At 41.9% G+C, this 26,388-nt stretch overlaps 1 protein-coding gene across 1 annotated transcript in view; it reads left to right on the top strand.

Moving 5' to 3' along the window:
• Positions 1-26,388, top strand: part of CACNA2D3 (calcium channel, voltage-dependent, alpha 2/delta subunit 3) — an 801,189-nt gene that overhangs the window by 475,645 nt on the left and 299,156 nt on the right. The window contains exons 11-12 of the mRNA XM_011986171.1: positions 9,826-9,904; positions 21,391-21,524. Coding sequence (XP_011841561.1) covers positions 9,826-9,904; positions 21,391-21,524 — 213 coding nt within the window. The remainder of the gene's footprint in view (positions 1-9,825; positions 9,905-21,390; positions 21,525-26,388) is intronic.

Below are 26,388 nucleotides of genomic sequence, written 5' to 3'. Positions count from 1 at the left end.
AGCCTTGCATAAGACACCATTTTTCTGGTCCCTGACTATGAGGCTGTAATAACAAAGACCAGAGCTTTTTCATACCTCCATTTCCTCATATGTTATCACTGAGCTTCAGGAGAAAAAGAAATCATGGGAATTGAGCATAGAGAAAGTAAAATCTCAACTGATTGATAACAGATCAGTCTGGAAAAATAGAAAAGTATCGAAAATGGAGTGGCAATGAAGGAATGAGCTCTATGCTGATAAATTCAACTATGTCCCATGCTGACTTCATTTAATTTCCCAAATTTGTGAAAAGAAGGATAGAAAAGGTGGGTAACTAATATTCATTGAGAATACTGCATGCCAGGTACTGAATTGGGCACAGGTGCTCCTTCTGCTCTCACATCTATGTTCCGGTTTGGAAGTAGAAATAAACATAACTAATACATCATTAATGTAACTTAAGAATATACTGAGTATCATGAAGGAAACTAAAGGGGTGATGAGGATGAGGGTAGCTGGGGTGAAAGAGAGTTAGCCATGCAAACAGGAGGTGAGGGGCACAGGCAGTGGGAGAGGTGGATTGAAAGACTGGAAAGCCAGAAGGAGTTGGTCATGTTTCTGGACCTTCCAGGGCATCTTAGCTGTGGTGTTAGGAGTTTAGAATGTATTCCAAGTACAATGGGAAGGCACTGGAGGACTTTAAGCTAGAGAGTGACACAGCCCCATGATGTTTTATGAATATAACCATCACCATCCCAATTTGTGGAACAATTTATTCCCCTTTGACATAAGTCAATTTTCTGATCTGTTTTTGGTTAATTTAATGGATTTACACATGTTAGTTGCCTTTTTGTTCATGGTATTGAATCTGTCATCCTTCTTGAAAGATGGGGCATACCTGTGAACAAATGGCTGTCACCACTTGATCTCTCAGGGTTTCGAAGGGCAAGGGTAGCAGGATGGGGCTTCTGAGCCATATAAATCCTAGGCCATGTAGTGTCCAGCAGCCTGAAGCTTGGAGACAGAAACTTTCATGATCCCTAGTATCAGTAGACAGGGATTTTATGGTATTGGCCAATCAACAAGTGTTTGAGTGCTGGCCCTGTGCCAAGCACTATGCTGGATTCTACAGACTCAGTTCTGTCTGTCTGTTCCTTCTATCCCTGCTCCTTTACATGTGGCCATGCAAAGGCTTCATGATGTGATGTGCATCATAAAAACCCAAGGTCCACAGTGATGCCTATTCTGTGTCAGGGCTCCTGATTTCTCCACAATGTCCCTCCATGTAGAGGACTCACTTCTGATATGACTTTTCTGGATCTGAATGTGAATAGCTGATATCTGGTCGGCACAAAACTGTCACAGAATGGGCATGTAAATGACCAAATGAACTTCTTTCTCAATTTAGTGGGCATATCCACTAAGAGGGCCCATCTTGATCACCCAAAGAAACCATTTTGATTTTGAGGAATTTATAGTTCAAAATACGAGAGATTTATAAGACAGGGGTTCTTAACCTGAGAGCCAGATGTTCCTAGACAATCCAGATCTGGGTTTTGGTGGAGGAAATGCCCCAGCCCTCATGAATTTTATCTGAAATTGTGAGTATATAGCCTTTGGATTTTGCGGGGAGGGAGTAAGGGGTAGGAAAAGGTTTATAGCCCCTGCCAAGTTCTCAGTGGATCCTTTGACTCTCCAAGGGTTATAAAAGTTGTAATTGTTATTATAGCTCTAGTGCTCCTGATTATGTTAGAAACTGTCAACTCCGTTATCCTTGGTATTGACAAACATCAGTGATAGTTTGTCAAAACCCACCCCTGTGAAAAATCCCATTCTTCACCCACAGGAGTCAGCTTCCTCTTCAACCAAACTTCTGGGCAGGATGAGGGAAGTATCTATGGATGGAAGACTTGGCTTTCCTTGGCTCCCTTTGTTTAGTTTCACTGCAGCAAGTTATCTGAAATGCGAGTGGGATGCAACTCTAACTGAATGGAATTTGATACTTCTGACCTGTCCTTGCATCCATTGTCTCATTTGCTGTTGATCACCAATGTGAGGTGGGTGGGTGGAGGATCCCCACGTTGGGGGAGGTGCAAGTACAGCTCAGTAGGTTTAAATACTTCACTCAAGATCACCAAGCCAGTAATTGCAGCATTGGACCCACCTGGAACAAATAATACTTGGTTGTTTTAAGAATACCTGGAATTTGTTTTAGTCAGGTATAACAAGGTACACAGATACAGAAATGATTGTCATGAAGGAAGAAGTATATTGTATCCATAGTTTCCTAGAAGCAGAAGGCATGCCATACCATGAAGGCCCACACAGGGAAGTGCCAAGGCAAGATGAGTGGGCAGAGAGAGAGATCTAGAGGGCAGAAGCCTTTATTGTGTTTTCCATGGGAAGAAAGAGGCAAAGCAGGCCAACCAGGCTTAGCATTGGGTAGTCAATCGTCTCAGTGGGCACTGGGGTAGAGGGACTGCCCCTAGTTGTCTGCTACCTGGTCCTGGGGTGATTAGGGCAGGTGGTATGACCTCGACTATGAGAGCCTGATGGAGGTAGGTGATTGGAGGTGTGGGCTGTGGATTGGTTGGTTTGTGTATCAGAAATGCACTTGCAGGCCAGTTGCTTACTATCTCCAAGAATTAGCTAACCCTAGGAGGGGCAGTCCCTCCAAGGTTATAAGGCCTCAGACATCAGAGCAATAATAGTACAGAAAATCCAAAGACATGGTTAATATACTGGCTCTGTCCCCTGAATGAATTCAGTGAAGCTGGACAGTCTAATAAATTGCATCACACACCTTTGAGGATGTTTGCAGCCTGACTTCTTACTGCTCCATTGAGCCGTGTGTAATCTCTTGTGTTCCGTTGTACCAACTCCAGGTCATAGTCTCTGGGGGGCCAAGAAACACCTGTCTCCTTCACCTTGACAAAACACATGGCCATAAAACTAGACTTTTATCCCTTTGGCCAGAAGATTACAAATAACAATATTTTTTTCTGAATTGGAATTTTTTTTCCACACATGAGGTATCAGGCACTCGTGCTTGGGAAAAAGGAGATTGTATAGACTCTTAGAGCATCCCCAAGGTGACAGTCCATTTTTCATAATGATCTATGATATTCGTTTGTTGAAATTTTATTACTTTTGTAATTTAATTCAATTTATCCCATTTTATTGCTTGTTCAGGGTAGCGTTACCATGGTTGCCTTTCTCTTCCTTCTGGATAAGGATGTTTCTTTTTTTATTATGAGCATGATGGCTTCTAGATTAAAGCAGCCTGCTCAATGTAACTGTTTCCTTTGGAGTCAGCCTTCTCTGAGCCCATCTCTACTCTTGTAGAATTTTCATGAAGATAAATATTGGCAATGATTTATGAAGCATTTATGTGAGTAATCAGGTTCCAACCCTTATCTTCTTCTTAAAGATTAAAGATTTTATTTAGAAATGCTTCTCTGTACCAGAAATCACAGAAATGAGCAAATAACTATGAAAGTTCATTAGTAATATCTTTTGTGAAGATACAGATTAAGAACATACTCATTAGCTGCAAATTGACTTTAAAACATAAAGGAGACCCCTTTCTAAAGCGAAGTCATTCATCATTTTGAGAAATCCTGGAAGTATTTTAGGGAATAACTGAGTTGGGCAGTGAGTCCAAAAGGACATGAGCAGGTGAGAGGACAGGAAGATGACAGGAAGGCAGAGAAGACAGGAAGGCATGCCTAATACGGAGGCTGCCACTTAGCTAAATTAAAATTTAGAACCCATGAATGTGGGAATCCATAAGTAATGAATAGATTTTATAGCAAATGACATTGACATAAATAATTCATGTAAATTGCTTGCTTTTAAAGGTAGAAGGAATGGATTTGTAGTTAAATGTTTTTTAAAATAAAAGATTACCTTCTTTTTTCTATAAAAGTATAGCCTGTTTTTTGAGGCTCATAAGTGCTCGGTCTCCAAACCTTCCTTTCCTCTGCCTCTGGGAGCAAGAGTGGAATTATTGTAATTCCAAAGATTGTGAAGACCCAGCTCAGCAGTTACAGACAACAGGCTACAAATCTGCCCTTTCTTGGGGAAGGAGGAAAGTGTAGTTAGCTAATCCTGCTTGCCAAGTCCGGCTGATATCTCATGATCCTGCCTTCTTCGGTTGACACAAGCTTTTTAAAAAATGTCATTTTGATCCAGCTTCTCTATTTTTTTAACCACCCACTGGATTGTAAACTCCTTCAAGTTTTGCCTCAATCCTTAGTAAACTGTAGGAATAGCTTTCCTGGAAATGGCTCCAGTGATTTCTTAATGTTTGGTCTCACTTAGACCTCATCTGCTTGGTGGCATTTTTTTAAAGTGTTGGCCTTAGCCCACCTGTGTCAGATCCACCATGGGCATTTTAAAAAATGTATATCCCTGGGCCTACTTCATTCTGAACCTCAGGAGGGTGGGTGCTAGGACTCCACCTTCGACATGTGATTCAAGGCCCCTGGTGATACTGATGCCTTGTGAAGTCTGAGGACTCTCACTGCCCTGGCCAGAGCCACTGTCATCTCTCACCTGGAACATTGCATTGGCCTCCTACTTACTACCTCTGTTTCTACCCTTACTCTCTATGGCTATGGATGGGACATGGACATTCAGAATTATAAGATTATCATAGGATAATGGAATGGGCAGTCAGGTTGAGTTCATGTTCATGAACCTGTGCTTTCCTTTGGTTCATGAACCTGCTCATGGCCTATGCTCTACCCTGCAGCCAGAATGATCCTTTTACATTATGTATCAGCTCATGTCAGACTTCCACTCAGTCCCTCCTGAAAAAAAAGAAAAAGTGACTCGCAAGGGTCCATGTGATGTGGCACCCATTGTATCTCCAAGTTAATTTCCTGCAACCTCTGCTAGGTGACTATATTCCATTAACACAAGCCCCTTCAATATCCCTGGAGCTTCCCTGTCACAGCGACCTTGTACCTTTTGTTCCCTTCACCTGGAATGCTCTTTCCCATTAGCTATGTGGCTTATTCCTTCTCCCCCACTCCATTTTGTCTAGATCTCTGATCAAATATCATCTTATCAGGAAGACCTTCCTGTCTTCCTTTTCTAAAAATGCAGCCCCCATCACTCTCCATCACCTTACTTTGCATTATTTTCTTTATCAGCATTTAATCCAACAAATACATAAACATTCTATATGAATTTACCATTTGTTATGTTTCCCTCCCAAGAAAATGTGAAGTCTCTGAGGGCAGAGTTAGTTTTGTTTACCCATGGTAGTTTATCCAGGACCAAGAATGGTCCCTGGCACATGGTAGGCACTCATGAGTTACACGTGATAGATGACAAACTGCTACTCTTGGACTCTCTCAGAAGCACAAGGCTTTCTTCATTATTGAAGGGAGATCTGCAGGCAGCAGCAGCCTATTTTCTGTGTGTGCAATTGCCCCATATAACTCTCCTGGTAGCCACTTCCCTCCCCTAATTTTAATGGCTGCAGAAAGGAGAAAATTTGATTCATTATCTTTACAAAGTCACTGTATCTTCCCCAAAGGTTAAGAAGAAGGGTACCCCTCTCAGTTTCTGATGGGGATTGCATCTATGTCAGTAAAAAGCATAATTGCTTTTTTGAAAAATCTGGATGAGTTTTTTGTTTGTTCCATTGGGGAAATTTTATATTAAGTAGATTAAAGTAAGTGACTTTGAACTTTGGAAGTCTACATCTTAACGTTTTATTAAGCTTAATTGGGTTTGTAGAACATTTAAAGACCATCCAAACTTAAGTGGGAGATCAAAATGAGCGAATAGGCTGATGCAGACTTCTTTTTACCCCTGCCTTTGAGCTGCATTAATGAAAGTGGTGTGCTCCATGCCTGCAGATGATGAGCATGAAAGCCTGGCTTTCCAGGGAGATCTGGTGTAGGCCAGAACTATGCCACAGCACCTTCCCATGATTGTCTGTGCTGTGTACCTGGCCTTCAGGACCACCCCAGATCTGGGTCTGCTTCACACTCACTGCATCAGAAAAGTAGCTGGACTCAGGGCAGACCACTGAAAGTTTGTTATGTGGTGCTTCCTAGGGAAGAAACTCCAGTTGTTGGAAATAAGATCCATTAGGGTATAGAATCTGTTAAGGATGGAAATTGGGAGCGATCTGACTGTTGTTCACAGAGGTTTTGCACTCAGTTAAATGAGCAGTAGCGTAAGGCAGCACTAACTGGAATATGCAAGGCCAGGACGTAATTTCCACATGTCATCTCTTTTTTGTGTTTGATTTTCACTGCAACGTTTATTCTTCCTGTGTCCTAACAGAATTGTTCAGGAAATAGCAATGTCATTACTTTCTTTTCACTTAAAATGATCTTTAATTATTAAAGCAATGCTAGTTTATTTGTAAAATGGTATAAAATTTATGAAATAAAAAGTGTGAGGCTGCTTTTAGAAAAAAATGGAATTTTGTGCTACACAAAATGCACAACTTGCTTTTCACTTTTACCAGTGCATCATGGATGAGGACATAGCTGCTGGATAGCCCACTACACGAATGTACCATGAACTTTTAGCCAGTCAGCTATCAAGAAAGACTTAGAATTTAACAGTTTTTGACCTTTACAAGTAATGAAGGTGAACATCCATGTACTCTTAATTGTGTATTTTTGAAAATGTCTGAATCTGAATTCTAGGGCTTCCAGAAAATATGTACTCTCTTCTACAACTTCTGTCATTTTTGTTGTCTCTTAGTCCCTGTAAGCATTTTATTTGTTGTTCCAGCTATAAGATAAATGCTTAGGGGTGAAATTACTATGTAAAAAAAAAACACAAATATAAAATGCTATTATTAAATTTCTCTCCAAAATATTTCCTACTTTAAACTACTTTAAAGTAAAATCTCTTTTCTTCTGTGGTCAGTTGAAAGGCATTATTATGAGAGATGTAGGGTGTGAACCCAGCATCCTTTGATTATGTTTATTTTGTAGGCAGGCATGCAACAAGTCATTTTCATGCCATTTCTGCTCAGATAAGGAGGTCAATGTACTGGGAGCCAAGGACTACAAATCAATGGAAATATTGAACATTGTTCTGATTTTCTTTCATAAGCAATAAAATAACATATAAACCAACAAAACAAATATAATACCCATAAACCCCTCAGCACATTACCTGACCCAGGGGATGGTGCTGATTGTAGTAGCCACCGTGGTGGTGGTGGTCGTGGTAGGCCTGTGCTGGTGAGGCAGGGGACGTGGTGATGGTTTTCATTATTGTGGTTATTGTTAACACAATTATTCTTAAGCAGCCATGTCTGATCTGAAGTTTGGCGCGATCCTACTGGTTTTCCAAATAGGATGCTGTCTTTTAAATGAGGAGTTATAGAAGTTTTGCTAGTGATTCACAGTATTGTTCTGGAGTTTTAACTATGTCTCCAAGAGAACTCAGTTTATATGAAGGTTCTTCATCTAGACAGCAGAGGAGGCTGATACCCACACACCTTTGCTCAAAAATATGGGTTGTTCTGTATTGGGTCTTTGTTTATAAAGATAGACTCATTGCTTCATTTCCACAGAGGCATCTCTTATGCTTTCTTGCTTGCCAAGGAGCCAGTGGGGATACAAGTTTTTATTGGTCTAGTGTTTCCCCTTTAAAGAGCTTAAATTTGAAATTAAAGACAAAGATTTATGAGAAAGCATAGGTCTGGTCTCAAGAGACTTGATTCCAGTTCGTCCTGGATTCTGTGTGTGCTGGCTCTGGGCCTTGGAGTTGGTTGGGATCTTCTGTATTGACCAAACCAGCATCTCCCAAAGGTTGAAAACAGATACCAGAGCTATCCTGAGGTCTTAGAAGTCCTCTCTCATGAGATGAAACTTTGATGAAATTAAGCAAAACACTTTACTTAACTGGGCCTCAGTTTCTCCTCTCAATCAGAGATTCTCAGTTAAGTGCTGACAGTAGACAGGCATAGAAAGTGAACAGAGGGTGCAGCTATATGAAGCAGGGTCAATGGTAATCACTTTTGGCAATATGAGGCTGGATCTTTGCTTTTTTTTTTTTTTTTTGAGACGGGGCCTCACTCTATCACCAGTCTGGAGTGCAGTGGCGCAAACTCGGCTCACTGCAACCTCTGCCCCCGGGTTCAAGCAATTCTCCTGCCTCAGCCTCCTGCGTAGCTGGGACCACAGATGCATGCCACCATGCACAGCTAAATTTTTTGTATTTTTAGTAGAGATGGGGTTTCACCTTGTTGGCTAGATGGTCTCAATCTCCTGACCTCATGATCTGCCCACCTCGGCCTCCCAAAGTACTGGGATTACAGGTGTGAGCCACTGTGCCCAGCTGGATCTTTGCTTTCTGTTCTCCCCAAGAGAAGCCAGAATCTCCCAATTTAGAAACACAAAACAAAACAACCATATCCTCACTCCCAAATGTGACTCTGATGGGAGTGGTGTGGAGAAGAGCCAGAGGACTGGAGAGAGGTCTGTTTGCCTGCCCATCCACCCGGAAAGCCCCCTTGCAGGAGCTATGATAAATAAAGTCATGGCCTTACCAAGCACAGATGAGCACAGACTGACATTCCCTAATAATAACATGCATTTACATATCTCTTTAAGTTGGGAAGAAACCATTATTTCACAACTAGCCTTCAAGTTATAATGCCCAGATTTGAGGATATGCATAATTAAAACAGAATATTCATTTTTACAATCCACTGTAAGCATTTATATCTTTTTATGTCTCCATGTATTGAGTATCAATGTTCCAAGTGCAGTGCTCCATCAGGACCCAGCCAGGTAAAGGAGACATCCCTTCCTTCCCTCGTCAAGTGGATACCCTAGCAAGCAAATTGACTTCACAGACCAGCTACACAAAATACTAGCTAACCACAATTGTAGCAAAGGCTGGGGAGGAGCAGTAGGAGCACTTGACCCACCAGACTAGAGGAGCTGGAAGGACATCACCTGGTAAAGCCTTTGATACCACCTGATGAGTGTCATTCATCTAATGCCATGTCTTCATTGACCTCAGTCACAAAGAGGTGGCCACAGGCTGCACATGGCCCATCAGAAGGATTTTGTTTGGACTGTGTAGTGTTGACGTACATACCATTTTAAATTGAATTAAAGGATTTTAACCTTTTCATTCCTTATATTTTTTCCATTTAACCTTAAATACCATCTGGCAGGTAGGTCATGCTTTGTTTCAAAGAGTTCTGACCTCATAAGAGAGGGTTGAGAAACCAATAGAAAATAAGAAAGCCAGGTTTTTACATATGTTCTTTGCTCTTCAGGAACCAAAAGCTTAGGAAGACTAGAAAGATTCCCCATAGGTCTCCTGGCCACAGGCTGTGTCTCTCATCTCAGTTAATTATCTTCTAATATCATGCCAGACACCACAGATGGTAAGAGAGTGTCTGCAGCCTGTCCTCACCATTGGAGGGAAATGTTGAGGGTCTTTCAGGGGCGTTTTTATTCCCAAGAAGAGCACACTCTGCATTTCCTGTGTGAATGGGGAAAATGGTTAGGGATTTGGTCCAGACTTAGATGATACTTGTCCATATGTGTGAAGCAAGCCCAGGCCCATGAGGCTGCCAGTCTCCCATTCCCAGTTATTCTTCTCTGTCATGACTTGCACACCTGAAAACAGCCACCACCAGTGCCATATGGTTTAAAAGATCAAAGACCCCTGTTTTGAATACATTTTTAGCTGACTATACTTCAGATGTCTTAAATATGTTCCTGCAGATGGGAAGCATGGAGCATTAAAGAGGTAAGCCACATGTGTGTGAGCCATGCATGTGATCTGCGCAGGATGGCAAAAAGTGAATGCCACTCAGCCATGCATTTGTCTTCCTTTCAGGTTCGCATCTTCACATACCTCATTGGACGAGAGGCTGCATTTGCAGACAATCTAAAGTGGATGGCCTGTGCCAACAAAGGTGGGTCTTCCCAACGTGCTTGGCTCTGAATAACTTCCACCTACTTTTGCAGAATTAGGAATATTCATGAGAAAGTAGAGAGTTCTAATAATTCTAAGGTAAAGTCTGGGTGTATCTAAGTGATTACTGATAGACTTGAAATGGTTTCTTCCAAATTATGGGTTTTTTTTGTTTTTTATTTTTTTGTGGACAGAGTCTTGCTCTGTTGCCCAGGCTGGAGTGCAGTAACACGATCTCAGCTCACTTCAGACTCTGCCCCCCGAGTTCAAGTGTTTCTTGTGCCTCAGCCTCCCAAGTAGCTGGGATTACAGGTGTGCCCCACAATGCCCAGTTAATTTTTATATTTTTAGTAGAGACGGGGTTTTGCCATGTTAGCCAAGCTGGTCTCAAACTCTGGAGCTCAAGTGATCTGCCCGCCAAAGTGGCCTCATTACAGGCATGAGCCACTACGCCCAGCACCAAATTTTGAGGACATAGTCAAGTGGAGTGGTTAAGTCTTTCCATTCTTCTGATTAGTAGCTGAGTAGCCTTGGGAGAATTACTATGGCAGAGACATTTACTGTGCATCAAATATCCATATGCTCTCTCATCATTCGCAGCCTTCTTGCATATAGGTGGGGACTTCAAGACTGGTTCTGGCCAATAGGGCGTGAGTGAAATCAACCTGAGTCATTTCTGGGCTAAAGCGTTTGAGAGCTAGTGTGGTGGTGTTGGCACTCTCTTCTGTTCTAGTGAACTCTGAAGGTACATGGTCCAGACAGAACAGTCATGAGATACAGCAGCCTTCATTAGCCTGGGTCCCTGAGTGAACACATGGAGCAGATGACTTTCACTGTCCCTTGCCTCTGCCAACCCACACTGAATTATAAATAGTGTTCATAACAAATAAACTTTCGTGTTGAGCCACTGAGATTTTTAGTTTGATATGTTCTTATAGCATAACTTTACCTATATTACTAATTAAGTTGGTCAACTTTAACTTGCCTCAATGTTCAAATACTCAAAATGGTAACGGTAATAATAATTCTTCCTTTAATTTTTTTAACTAACAAAATTATTTATATTTACGGCATACAACATGATGTTTTGAAGTATAAGTACATTGTGTAATGACTACATCAAGCTAATTAACATATGTATTGCCTTACATCTTTATAATTTATTTGTGATGAGAATACCTAAAATCTATTCTCTTAGCAATTTTCAAGTGTATAACACATCGTTATTAACTATGGTCACTATGTTATACTATATATCTCTTGAACTCATTCCTTCTGTCTAACTGAAAGTTTGTATCCAATTCTTCCTTTGATTCTTATTAATGAAATGGTGCATATTAAGTGCCTCATTCAGTACTAGGACATAAGAGGTGCTCAGTAATCATTAGCTTTTTTATATTCATAAGGTTAATTGATTACCAATCCCCTGTTGCATGTCAGAAACAAATAGTTTGGGGACAGCACTGGAAAGTCAGTAATAGGGCTGCCCAGTCTGTGAAGGCCTTCTTTTCATTTTGTACGCAGCCAAGAAGGCAAAGCATAGCAAGTTAATAGGTGGGAGAGTCCAGACTCCTTGTATCCAAATTGAGCAATCACTCTCCACCAACTATGGGCAAGTTACCAAACCTATCTGGGTAGGTCTGAGTCATGTCATCTACAGAGCAGAGGTGGTGACAATACCTTCCCCTCAAGCATGTTGTGGGCATGACATGATGCCATATAGATAAAGTTGGTAGCTTGGTCTCTGGTATGTAAGTGCCCTGAGTTATTCTCTCATGTTATGTTGATCTCTGGGTCCTGTTTGCCTCCCTTCTGAGGCTACAAGCTCCACGAGAGCAGCCTTTGACTCTGATTTCATCTTGAGTGCTCTGACAGAGCCCAACCTCGTACCACAGTGTGTGCTCCTTTGATGTCTGAAAAAATAGGTAAGTCGACTCTAAATCCTAATAAAGGAAGGTAGGTCCTGTTGCACAGTAGATTGGGACTGATAGATTTCAGCAGTCTGCTTTCAATGGGTCTCCCAAGCCATCCTTCATAAAAGCTCCAGTGTTTGGACTTTAGTGGAGAAAAGAGGACTGAGTGAAGGCTTTTGGGTCTTCGCTCCAGTTTTCATGACCTAAGACAAAGTTGTTTTAGGTGCAAGCCACCAAAGTTGTTCCCTGAAATTTAAAAAGGCGTTTTGGAGAGAGAGGGGAGTGACTCAGAACCCTGGTGGGAAGGGAAGCTTGGGTCTCACAAGGGAGAAGGAAGACATGTTTTTGTTTTTCTATTCCTTCTCAGTTTCTTCTGACATGTCCATGGCATTCTTACTTCTCTGTAGGTAGACCTTCCCTACTATGGCATGCATATAGCCAGGAATGGCCACCCCGTACCATGCATGCCCATCCATCCACACAACAATACTGTGGGCAAGGCACAATATAAGAAAGCAGAATGTATATCTTTTCCATTCGAGGCTGACTAGCAAATCTAAAGTCTAATTTCATGTCCTCCCTCACCCTCTCACCCCCGTGAAGAGATTATGGTACCCAGCTTGGGCCAGTTCTTTCTCCCTGCTGAATTGGGTGTGGGCAGAGGAAGCCCATGGAGAAATAAGTGCTCTGGGGGACTCAGCACTGTGGATGGGAGTGTGGGAAAGTTCTCTAAGAATAGGTGAACAGGCAGGCTCTTAAACCTCCACCCATCTTTCCCTTTGCTTGGCATTTTCTTTAATTATCTGCTTTTATTTGAACAGTCTTTTAAGCAAGGCTCAATTTCCTCATCTGAAAAAGGAAGGGCTGCATGGAAGTTTTTAACATATCCTTGAAGCTCTAAAATAACACATTCTACAATTGTTTTCGTTCATTGTCTGGCTTGCTTCACTAAAAGGTGTCAATAATTCTACTTGTCTCAGAGTTATACATTTGGCCTCCTTTCAGGGAGAGCTATAGGAAGAACACAGGCAGAGGAGATGGAGGCCGAGTAGATCCCAGAGTTCCTCTGAGTGAAGAGGCCTTTCTTGAAATTAGTTTTGGAACTTTGTTGACATTTAAAAACCTTGAGTTAGCTATACTTTTCCCATTTTTTCCTTTATTCTGTGGTCTTGAAAAAAGTTTCTTTCCATTTTTAAATTTAAAAAAAAAATTTCCTGTTATTTCTTGCCACATCAGATTGCAATTCTTCCATCAGCTAGTATGCATTTAGTCATGGGTTATTGTTTTTACCACTGTCTGTGTCCAGCTGATGAAAATTACTCAAATTGAAGTCTTGTCTTAATCAACTAATATTACACCATAATTTAGTTTTAGTCATTGTTTATAAGAATCTTCGAGGCATCCTTTTGAAGACAGTTTAGTCAACTCGGAGTATTTTAGGGCCCGGCTATAGAATATTGCCTTTAGGATTTATAAGTTATGAGTACAGCAATGCAGAAAATCCAAGGAGGTAATAGTAGCTGCTTGACTGGACAGGCTGTGGATTCCATGATAATTCTCCTTCCCTTCCTGTCCACATCCAGTTATTTCCCTTGCTACCAGAGTTAGCCCCTCTCGATAGTTTCACCTTCCTCATTCTGCTTCTATGTAAAGAGCCTTGGGAATGTCACTGTTTGCCGCTCTTCAAAGTAGCAATGCCATCAAAATGTGATATTCCAGTCATCTGTGCCCATATAAACATTGGCTTCACGTTGCGTCAGTTAAGGGGTTTTGGACCACGTAACATCGGTGAGCAAGTATTCTTCTATGGTCATTAATTAAATCATTGTTTATAGTCTCAGATTGTTATAGTATGGAGGCAGCATAACATTTTTCATCTCAAGTGTCATGAGGTCCAGAGGGCCCCCTTACATATTTTCACCCTGACTCGGCCAAGTTCTGCAGTGAAATGAAGCATTAGCATTCAGGGACCAGAGCAGACCCAAGGAGAGTCCAAGGAGGCAGAACTAACCCACCGGGCCTGACCACAGAATGACCCTGGGAGGGAGCAAGAATCATGAGGGCTCTCACATTGTTACTGAGTTAGTGGTCAAGGACCTGCTATCTGTGCAGGACTTCTTCCTTGGGAGTCTGGTAGCCATGGAGACAGTTCTTAGCCAGCAGATCTCAGACACTTTCCTCTGGAAATGAATGTCTGGGGACATTCGTACCCCCCTTGCAATAGTTCTCTGCCTCCTCCAGTCTACCAGCAAAATCCAGGGAGGCCTAGAGCTTGTGAGTTTATTTCATTTTATGCATAAGTAGGTCCTGTCTTGAGGGAACCAACCCTAATGAGACAAAGCAGCAAGCCATTTTAAATACATTAAAACAATCATTGCCACTGTAGAATGGCTGGTGGAATTTAAAGTTCTGTGTTCACACTATTTCAAAAACAAGTGAACTGGAACACAGAAAAGAGGGCCGACTACTGACTAGCTCAGATATTTCACAAAGCCATGGTGACCTTCTCTAACAATCAGTATGCCAAGATTTTAAATAAGCACTGGTTGATTCTCCTTCAAAAATCACAGTTAATGGAGTGTTTTCCAGCTGTGCAAATAAAGAAGGGCCTCCATGTTTGGGTTCTCAACCGATCAGTCATCGTCAGGTCCAATGGAAATGCCACATGTGTTGTCGTCTGCTTAGCTTACCCCTTTTCTGTGGGCTAAAGGTCATTCTCTCCTTACTTGAAAGAGAACTGGTGGCTTGAGACTTCCTGGAAGGTCCAGCTCCCAATCTTTTTTCAATAAAAAGATTCTTAACCTCATTGTATCTTTCCACATGTAGTGTCCCCCAAAAGATAGCTTCACATTTATGAGGCCGGAATGGTCATAGGCGGGGGCAGGAGAAAAGTGGCAATTAAAACATTTTGCTATTTCAAGACAGGTGAAGGAAGGTACAAACAGCAGCTATTTAAAAACCTTTTCATAGTTCATTGCACACATTCCTTAGAATCAGAGATTTTGAGTGGCGATGAAGATGGTGATGCTTGCTGTTATTGTAAAACAGCAACTAAGGATGGCGGGCTGCTCACTAAGTGCCAGGCATAGAAAAGAATACATCTGTGCATTACCTCTTTTGATCCTTCCGAAGGCTCTTGAGGTACTGTTATCATTTTTGTCTACAGAGAAGGAAACTAAGGCTGAGCGAGACTAGCATCTTGTTCCAGATTACCAGCCAGCAGGCGGTAGAGCTAGGATTCGGGTCCAGGTGATCCAAAGCCCCAGCCTGAACTTTTCACCGGATGTGAGGCTGCTTCTCTTTGCAGAGGAGAAAGCTGTGATTCATAGAGAACTCTTACATATCTCTCTTCATTTGAGGTAATCTAGGAAAAGAAAACTAGAGGGTGAGAAACGACTTCAATGTGCCATAATTAACAAAGGCCAGAGCTGGGATTTATGCCCAGCCTGTATGTGCTGGAAATGGCACTGCTTCAGCTTGCACAGTGGTATGGTTCAGGTCCTGATGTTTCAGAGTTGGGGACGTTAAGGCTGTAGATAAGATGAGACCAGGAGAAACCATGGCAAAGTGTGATGGGTGCAGCCACAGAGCTATAGGAAAGAGACAGCATTCCTATTTCCCCACAGTGTACCTTTAGATTATTTTCTTCTTTCTCTTTTATTTTTAACTTGGAGTTAGAAATTAAAATGTAGTCATAGTCACAAAGGAAAAGATATGTCCCTTGCTCTGAAGCTCAAGCTGATTTTGAGAGCTCTGCTCAGGAGTGCAGTTCTCCCACCAAGGCCATTGGGCTCCTTGCCCTTGATGTCCATTCTTACCAACATCATGAATATGGGCTCTTCTGTTCTCAGCACTCAACAGGCCTCTTGCTTGTTTTTTGTGAAGTCAAAGAAAACAGGGAGGTAGGAAGCTATTTATAAATTATACATTTTTCTATAGAAGTAAGTGTTTTTTTTCAGTAGTGTGTGATCTTGACAGGGAGGAGGAGGAAGATGAAACAGAACACAGTATTGGGAGCGTCTTCCAAGAACACCATTGCTCATAGGGAATGCAAACCAGGGAAGCCAGAGCATCACCTTCACTGCCCTCCTAAATCTCATTCTTACCTCGGCACCCTCTGGAGACTGAAATTTTGGTACTGGCTCTCAGGTTTTCAGCCTGCCTTGCTTAAGGTGGAAAGAGTCTTTAGAAAGACTCAAAGACTCAAAGGACTCAAAGGAAGCTACACCCATCACTCCAAAGATGGAAGGAGGACCTCACTATATGAGGTAGACAGCTAGGATCTGCCCTTCAAGGACAGACTCCTGGTACCCTCAGATCTGGTCATTGCAAAGTGGAGTATTTAATGATTCACCACAGGAGCTTCTCGTGCTCAGGCAGCTTTGAGGCAAAAGACTCTAAAAATCCCCAAGGAAGGGTGGTAATATCTCAGAAACACAAAGCACTGCACTGCATATGGTTTATCACATGCAGTATTTGTAACCCAGAGTTCACAGAAGGAGCTCTGCAAGGGAATAAGGTAAATAAATTGATGTTGTAGAGAAAAATGAGCAGACCATTTGTAATAGGTGGCTAATTTCAGCATTAATTGCTCCTTGGTAATTACCGAATGATTGCTGATTCTGTTTTCTTACATGATATATGAAGTTCAAAAAAGCACATTAAAAAAGAGAATAAACATTCAAGACCTAGAATTTAACAGGAAAAAAACAGAAGGAAAGGGAAGGGAAAGTGGCCAGCTGAGAGAATACAGAGGGAAAACAAGGGAAGTGTCTATGGTTACAGCCAGATTCCAGCCCTTAGTGATTTCCTATTATCAATCATTTGTTAACTAAAACTTATACTAAGACATTTAAAAAAAAAAAAGACTCAGAAAGATTTTAAATGTTAATGGGTTGGAATCAAATATGCATAAGCTTTGCAGCATACATTGTTATTGTTAATATTATTTTTAAAATTTTATCTTTTCTTACCTTTTTATACATCTGCATCCCTAGTCTACATAGTGAAATATAAATTGGAACTATAGACTGGGCTTTGAGTAGAACTTTGTTATCGCTCACTGCCGAAACCTCAGAGGACAGTCATATATTGCCCCATCCCCATCCTCAAAGTTCCCCAGCTACAATACACAAATAGCCCATTAGAGTTACCCTCCTGGGGCAGGAGCTCGGAGCATCGCTCCTGTCCCTTCCCAACAGCGAAAGACGCAGTGTCTTCAGTGGTTCGGAGCAAAGACTTTGGAATCAAATGAACCTGGATTCGAATTCATCCAGGACAGATTACTGACTCTGAGTTTGTGTTTCTTCCCCTACGCGGTGAGCGTATGCATCGGGCCATCGTGAGGCCCACATGCAGAAAGGCAAGGTGGATCCCAGTAAGACCTCAGTGAATGTTCCCGCCTTACTAATGGCTCCTGCATACCTGCCCTCCCTGTTCTGGGAATACTGCTCTCAACAAGGTGGAGATTTTTGAATCATTTCATGGAGCTGATATTCCATTTAGAGAGAACACAATAAGCAAGTGAGAATCCAATGATGGATGAGTCCTCTGAAGGAACTGATGCAGGGTGAAGGGAGAGGAAGTGACTTCAGACAGGAATGTAAGGAAGGCCTCTCTGAGCTGATTCCTGAGTGACAAAAAGGAACCAAACATGGAAAATGGGATAAAGGGTGTCCCAGGCGGAGGGCAGCAAGTGCACAGGCCCTGAGGGGGGGAACATGGTTGGCATGTGAGAGGCGGGGAAAGAAGGCCAGCAAGCCTGAACAGTGAGCAAGAGGGAGACAGCAGGGATGAGGTCACCCAGGTAGGTGGAACCAATTCAGGGAGGGTCTTGGAGGTCAGGGTAAGACATCTGGATTTTATTTTAACTCTAAATAGAAGCTATTGTAGGATTTCAACCAGGAAGATGATGATCTGCTGCGACCTTTTATACAATCTCTGATGGCTATGAGAAGGTTAGACAAGGAGGAGAGGGATTTGTGGGGAGACTCTTGTGGACTCTGGGTGAGAGATTATGGCATCTTGGAGTAGTGAAGCAGTGGAGATTGGGAAGTGAGTTTAGATCTATCTTAGAGATAGGATCAGAAGAACATGCTGGTGGATTACATATGGGGTGGGGTGAGGAAAGGATGGATATCGAGGATAATTATGTTTTGGCCTCTCTGGGCAGTGGTGCCATTTTCTGAGATGGGAATGACCAACTGGGAGAGGAATGGATTTGGGAAGGGAAATCAGGAGTTGGCTTTGGATGAGTTCCGCCTGAGAATTCTGCTAGTTATCCCTGTAGAGGTGTCGGGTATACAGTTGACCATGGGTCTGTCACTCTGGAGACAGAAGTCAGCTTTCTGTAATCTTTCAGAACCTTGGCTGTGATAAGCAAGACCAAGTGGGGATGATTTCTCAGCCCTGTCCTTTTCCAAATGTATGGTTGTTTTTCCCCAACTCCTTCTCTATGCTAATGACCTGTCCCTCCTACCCTCCTCCTTAAATTCATCTTTCTTCCCTTGGCACTGTTTTGGAAAACCCAAGTCAGGGAGCTTTACTGCTGGCTTTGAGGATTAAATGTGAATACAGACAACCAAGAAGAACTCCTACAAGATGCTGTCTGGGCCCAGGAGCACAGGCGCCTAAACAGAATTATTTGACACTGCAAAGTGCTCATCCCTGTATCCTAAAGGTTCAGAGCTATTGAGCTGTGTCCCCCTCCTTCAACATGGTAGCACCCCTCTTAGCTTGTCCTCTGTGTCAAGACCCTTTATGTAGAGCCCAAGATTTGCCTACTAAAGAAAAGGTGAAATATTTTCTTTCTTGTCAAACGCTGAGTGCAGCCTCCATGCTTGGAGAGATGATAACTATGGGTGTGGTGTGTTCCCTGTCCTCTGGCAAACCTTTTTAAAACCTGTCCTTTCCAACCATGCCTCTAAGAGGAACCACGTAGGAGCATTGCTAGAGCAGCATCCTAAATGGGTCTCCCTAACTATGGTGCCTGATGGCTGAGAGAGGTGAACATAGGCCCTGCTCCCAGGTCTCAAACTAGGACAGAAACTCACAGCCTATTCCTTTGGGGCCCTGTTTCCCCTGGGATGGGAAAGGCTCTGGCCCAGGCCAGGAGGGTGGGGCAGGCAGGAGTGACAATGCATGCTAATTAGCACTATGCAGAGCTGTCATCAGGAACCCAGAAGCCACATGGTCCCAACCTGGTTTGGGGTCGGCACACCAAATTCAAACCAGCTGGCCTTTGTTTAGAAATCCTCTGGGTGCGTCCCGACCCTTTCTGGACAACAGAAAGGCTGGTATTTCCTTATCCTGAGCCCTGTTTTAGTCACTAAGAGATTCTATAAACTCTGGAGCTAGTGCTGCGATGGAGCTGGCCTCAGAGGCACACATACTCTCTTTAATTTGTTTGGTGAGTAGAAGCTGGTATGAGCCTAAGATCCTTATTTACAGGCATGGGGAGGAAACAAGAATCTGTGTCCATCCCCTGCTTGAAATCCTTCCTGTCTACAGGATAAAGTCTAAACTCTTTCCCAAGTTCTGTGTGACAGTCTTCCTGCCCATTTCTGTCATCTTATATCATCCTGTCTCTACACTCTCTCTACCAACTCCACCAACTCCTTAACTCCAGCCGTTCTGAGCTAGTTTTAGTTCCTAGAAGGGGCCTGATTCTCTCTGATTCTGGGTCCTTATTTATACTCCTTGTTTTGCTGGACACTATCTTTAATCCCTCTTCCTTTGGCTAACTGGTCCTCATCCTTCAGGTTCCAGCTACACTGACCCTTGCTCAGGGTAACCACATTTGATTGGCTGTACCTGTTGTATGTTTTAGCTTAATGTTGAATGTACCATTTTGTAATTGTTTACTCAGAACTGCCAGGCCCCAGGGGGGCAGGGGTCTTGCTCACCTTGTTAATCGCTGCTTCTTCAATGCTAAACACCAAGAAAACCTTCAATCAATGTGTGAATGAAGGGCTCGCTCCAAGGGATCCAGGCCTGTGTTCAATTCACCCTTTCCCTTTTAACATCTCCTAACCCATAGCAAAGCAGATGTGACCCCGAACTCTTCATCAGTGCAGGAACATAGTAGTGCCCTGGAGCTCAAGATCAAAATGGCGTCCCCAATCATAAGACAACAGCATGTTGAGAATGTTTCTGTTGCTTAGAAGTCACGTCTACCCGGCTGGGCGTGGTGGCTCACGCCTGTAATCCCAGCACTTTGGGAGGCCGAGGCGGGCAGATCACGAGGTCAGGAGACTGAGACCGTCCTAGCTAACACAGTGAAACCCCGTCTCTACTAAAAACACAAAACATTAGCTGAGCGTGGTGACGGGCGCCTGTAGTCCCAGCTACTCGGGAGGCGGAGGCAGAAGAATGGCGTGAACCCGGGAGGCAGAGCTTGCAGTGAACCGAGATCGTGCCACTGCACTCCAGCCTGGGTGAGAGAGCAAGACTCCATCTCAAAAAAAAAAAAAAAAAAAAAAAAAAAAAAGAAAAGAAATCATGTCTACCCAACATATATAAAAGGCAGCGCTGGGGACCACATCATGATATGAGCTGAAATTTCAGCCTCAAACATACAAGGGGCAAAATTCAGTAGAAGTAAAAGGGACAAATTAAGAGACTTACAAACCTAGACTCATCATCTGTATTTGCTACTTGATGCCTGAGAGAGCATAGGCAAAAAACATATCTCCATCTGTATCAGTCATCTTATCTTTAAAATGGGCACAGTCATCTGCACTTCAACGTGTTGTCACAAAGAAAAGGGACAACATTGATCAAGTGTTTAGCAAATTTCACGGCACTTAGCACTCAAAAATTAATCATAACTATTGTTATATTTATAAAAATGAAATAGCCTTTAATTTTTGTGGTTCATAGTTTTTCCCTTGGAAATAGACTCACAAAAGTGAAAAAATAAGGTTACAAAATGTCATGTAGAAAGGACTCTCATTTCTGCCAGGGAATACACACACACACACACACACACACACACACAGTGTGTGTAAACATATACTCTGTGTGTGTGTATACATATATGTATATATGAGGGAGGGTGGTGTGCATATAAAGTCTGGGAGGATATTCTCCAAAGAATTAACAGGAACTTCCTCTGGGAGATGAGTTTGTGGTTGATTTTAATTTTATTACGTTTGCTTGACTGTATTTTCTAACATGACCTTACTACTCATAAAGTAGGTGATGGGGGAGAGGAATTAACATTGAAAAGAAAAATGGGGGAGAGGAGCTAACATTGAAAAGAAAAAAGAAAGAAACTAGAGACCGTCCTAGCTAACATGGTGAAACCCCGTCTCTACTAAAAATACAAAACATTAGCCAGGCGTGGTGACGGACCCCTGTAGTCCCAGCTACTTGGGAGGCTGAGACAGAAGAATGGCGTGAACCCGGGAGGCAGAGCTTGCATCAGTCATCTTATCTTTAAAATGGGCACAGTCATCTGCACTTAAACATGTTGTCACAAAGAAAAGGGACAAGAAAGCGTGGCATATGCATACTCCCAGTTGCAGGTCTTTAGGTCTGTTACTAAATTTGGCCCTCCCTTGGGTTTTGGCAGGATTTTTTACTCAAATCTCCACCTTGGCTGATGTGCAGGAGAATGTCATGGAATACCTTCACGTGCTCAGCCGGCCCAAAGTCATCGACCAGGAGCATGATGTGGTGTGGACTGAAGCTTACATCGACAGCACTGTGAGTCCACGGGGCCCTGGAAAAGAGGCTGAGCTTTACCCCAATCCCTAAATTGTGTTAATTCTAGAACATAGCAACTGTATCACTCATATTTTTTGGGTTCAGTGGCACTTTTCTTGATTGTATGTATAGTGTTGATCACCTTGACAAGCAAAGTTGGTGAATAATCATAATGTACTAGAAAGTATGACATATACTTCAGAAAGGTAGCTGGTCTGTGCAAAAGAAATCACGTTTTGCTTGTGTCTTTTCTAGTTACTTCTATGCTGCTTTTTCACATGTGTTCAAATTCTGTAAGTGTAGCAATGATTACAAGCATTCTTAGATTCTGTCCTCACCATATGTGAGCGCTAGTCCTGGCAATGAATCTTTGTGTCTCAATTGGGAATGTAACCAAAGCTCAGCTCTAATAATGAATTGGGGCCACCATGGAGGCTGCAGTTTCTTTTTCTTCCCATGCATAAGTGAGAATATGCTTGAATGGTGGTTCAGTAGGCACTTGATTGTTGTTTGAACTCTGGCCATGGGCCCATTCTAAAGCCGAATTCTAAGCAGCAAATTCTGATGCCGAATTAGCTGAAAACGAGGAGCTTTGCCAGTCATCAAGTAATGGCTCAATGGCCGGGTTTCTTATGTAATCTCAGGGTGATTTTTCATAGTGATAATGAGTCTGATGGGAGTGGTGTTTTTCATTTATTGATTGTAAATGTTCTTACAGGGCCTCTCTCCAGTCATTTTTGTTGGGATTAACATCACATTAATCACTGTAACCCAGACACAGCTGTCCTCCAGAGTGATCTCGATGGCTGTCATGGGTCAGCTTTTTTCTCCCTGGGCTCTCTCATTCCTGCTGCACTTCTGGCAGCTGCAGGCAAACTCAGGGCAGGAAAAGCATGTGGGAACTCATTTCAGGGGACACCATGACACAGGCCAGGCCACAGCAGCCTGCCCCGTCTCAGTCTTAAAGTATGCAATGCAGCCCTGGAAATACGAATGTATCTCCTTGTCAAAAAGGGAGACTCCTTCCCCAGGAAAAGTCATCTTGAATAAAGATGGATGTTGATCTGAAAAGCCTTCTCCGATGCCGGGGAGACTGTGAGCTTTTATCAGCTTGAGTCTGTCCGCAGTTTGGTTTTAAATCATGGAAACAAAATAAGCTGCCCCATTTATGTTGGCACCGTATTAACAATAGCAACCATGGTGATAACTTCATCTCTTCTTATATGTTGTTGGGTAAGGCAGGAAAAATAGGAGTAAGGAGGAGGAGGAGTGTGGCTAGCTAGTATTAAAGTAACCAGATCACTCAGTGGTTTTGTGTACTACAAACCCCAAAGAGCCAGTTTGATCAGTCATTTTGTTTGTTTCATCAATTTAAAAAATATATAAGACACATTTTCTATAATTAAAACGTGGTAGTAGCACCTGGATAGACAGATCAGTAGAGTAGAAGGTCCAACAAAATCAACAATATATGGGGATATAGTATATAATAGAGGTGACGTCTCAGATCAGTGGGGCTAAGATGGGCTTTGTAACAGATGCTTTTGGGAAAATCAGAGCCATTTAGAGAAAAGTAGAATTAGTTCAGTCTTCACATCATACCCAAGGAAGAAATCCAAGTGGATCAGACGTCTAAATTGTAAAACATGAAACCATTACAAGCACTAGAAGAAAACCTGGGTAAATTTCTTTGTGACCTGCATTCTGGGAAGACTTTCTAATAATGACTGCAAAATCTACAGGCAATAAGGAGAAAGATAAATAAGTTTGACTACTTAAAATAAGAATAACAACAAAAAAATTTTGTAAGCCAAAAACACATCATAAGCAAAGCCAAAAGACAAATGATAAAATAGGAGAAAATATTTGTGACATATAGCACACATGAAGAATTAATAATCTCTAATATATAAATAACTTTTTTAAATTGAGGAGAACCCCCCAAAATTGCTATAGGAACAAAATGAGCAAAAAAACTGACAATTCACAAAAAAGAATAAAAAATGGCTTTTAAACATAAGAAAAGATGTACAACTTCGTAATAAGAAAAATGCAAATTAAACTATAATTAGATACCATTTCTCACCCATCAGAGTGGCAAAAACTAAAAGCTTAACCATGCACTCTGTTGGTGAGGCTATGGGAAAAGGGACAGTCTTATTCACTGATTGTGGGAATGCCAAATGGGGCAATCTCTATGGAGGTTAATTTGCATTTACCCTTTGACCCAGCAAACTTCTAAGAATTCAACCCTGTAGATGAACCTCTAACAGCACAAAAATATATATGCACAAATTTGTTCATTGCAGAATAGCTTGTAATTTCAAAATATTGGAAGTTACTTCAATGCCCAAACATAAGAGATTGAATAGACTATGGTACCTACACCTAATGGAGTCAATATTAAAAACAAGACTGAGAATGACCTTTATTAGTTGATAGAGAGTGGTTTACAGAATATACTTCTAAGTAAAATGAGCAAAATCACATGTAGCATACTACTTTTTGCAAGAATTATATATAGCATACTACCTTTTATATAAGAAATGCAAAAAGTAGATGTGTAATTACTTATTTTACAAAAAAAAAAAAAAAGCAAAAACAAGAAACAGAATAAACCACAAACCAACAGAACTGGTTACCAACAGAACTATCATTCCCTTCCCAAGCCATCTCCTCTGCACCACCTCCCACATCTTGTTAGCGTCCATTGGCAGACCTTTGCCCTACATCTTGTTAGGATGTGGGAGGTGGTGCAGGGCTTGGGGAGAAAATGACACATCTCTGAGTATACCTTTTTGCACAGTTTTGACTTTTGAAAGCATATTAATGTTCTATGTATTCAAAAATTAAACAAGACTGGGGGAAAATTAAAAGTGAATTCAAACAGAAGAAAATGAATCCAATAATATTGCAAGTGAATAGCAAAATTTCTCAGAAAGGGAGGGAAAAAAGCTTTAGAATATAGTAGTACACACAATATTAAATTTTGAACACAATACTTTCGCTATCTACCCCTCGATCTAGGGAGGAAAAAAGAACTGCAAATAAATTCTAAACTCCATTTGGTGTCATTTGTGGTAATATGGTTACAGCAATTCTGAATCTATTTTGTGAGTATGGTGGGATTGGGCAAATGTGTAAATGCTGAAGACAGGGGATCTGCCTATGGGATTAGACTTGATTGAAAAATCCCAACTCTGTCCTTCGAAAGGACCTACAAGCAGTGGCACCCAAGTAGCAATGAGCCCATCCAGTACCCAGATTCTGGCTTCTAAAAAACAGTCCCCACTAAGAGGAGCCAGGGACCCTTAGAGTAATTGCTTATTCTAGGGCTGCAGCAGAGAAGGTACCAAATAGTAATAATGATGATGACTATAATAATAATAAGCCTGGCATATTTTGTGCCAGAAACTAAGGAAGTGCTCAAAACAATAATGTGGTCATGTCAAAAGGACACAGGATCAGCATGAAGAGGCTCTCATTGGTCAAATCTGGGACAATTTGAGCATCAAAATAAGGAATGACAATAATGGCTTGTAACTTGTTGAATAAAACAGAAATCCACAAGTCCTTATGGATAATAAGTAACTAAACAAATCCCAAACAGATGAACCAGATAGGTAAGTAAGTGGGTGAGAAGGGTCCAGTGTACAATGGAGTGCTGACTGGTAAATGAGGAGGGAGTGATGGAGTTGGAAAATCACTATTTTGCAACCATTTTGGTAAAGACCAGTTAGGGCAAAGGTCTGTCAGTGGATGCTAAATCTAGGAGGAAAGTTTGATGATGAGCAGTGTATTTTTGTGATCTCAAAATGCTTCCCTAGACTTTTCATTAGTCATGAGGGGGAAAAAGTAGCACCTGAACAGTGGGATACCATGTACACTGTCTTAGTATACTATATATTGGATGAATCTCAGCAACATCTTGAGTGGGCCCTCAAAATTAGCATCACCAATGGAGAAGCAGATGGACATTGTGTGCCTGCAGAGAAAGACACATCACACTCGTGTATTGTTTTGACCAGGGACACATAACCTGACACTCACGGCAGATATAAGCTCATGAAGCAGATACAGCTTTGCATTAATATGATGTCTTGCTTTAGGTAATGTTCATCACTTAAATCGGTCGTTACATTAGATTTGCTAATTACATACAGATATAGGAAGTTAGGGGGAGAACCCATTGCTACTCAAGCTTTTGCACTAAAGAACTTTTGTGACCACAGAGCCAAAGTAGATGGTCTGGGGCAGATCTGGGTATGTAGTTATAGAGGAAAGTCTCTGAAGTCTTTTGCTTTATCTTAAACATTTGCATAAAATTTACATTCTGTGCCATAGTCATTCTTATTTACTTTAAAATAAAATAATATTTCAAGTGGCCCATTACTAAGTAAACTTTGTATGCCAAGATGACAAAGCTCATTTATTCTACTTCTTAAAGAACTCTTTGAGGTTCATAAAACTAAACCCACAGAATCAGGTTATCCCTAAAATGATAGCCAACATTGTTGCTCTGCTTCCCAAGGTTCTGTTGCTGTATCTTTGCAAATTGCCCTGATAAATAGATCTCCTGGTAGAATGTTCTAAGGGTTCCTTCTCTTCGTGGTGTTGAGCAACGTGTCAGGCCAGGAGGGACACTGGGGAGTCTGTCTTCCTCTTTCTTAGGTCTGCTGGGTGAAGAGAAGGCAGCTGCTGCTTCAACAGGTACCTCTTACCAGGAAGCAGCAGTTTCTTCCAGCTCTTCATCTGGACCTGGATTCTGCCAGGACACAAACAAACAACCACCACCAAAAAAAACCCCATCATTTATATGGGATCAAAATATGATTCATATGGTGAACTCGTCTGCAGAGTCTAA

This window comes from Mandrillus leucophaeus, unplaced genomic scaffold, assembly GCF_000951045.1.
Source record: "Mandrillus leucophaeus isolate KB7577 unplaced genomic scaffold, Mleu.le_1.0 Scaffold296, whole genome shotgun sequence".
Lineage (NCBI taxonomy): Eukaryota > Metazoa > Chordata > Mammalia > Primates > Cercopithecidae > Mandrillus > Mandrillus leucophaeus.
This window is presented reverse-complemented; position numbering and strand designations above follow the sequence as displayed.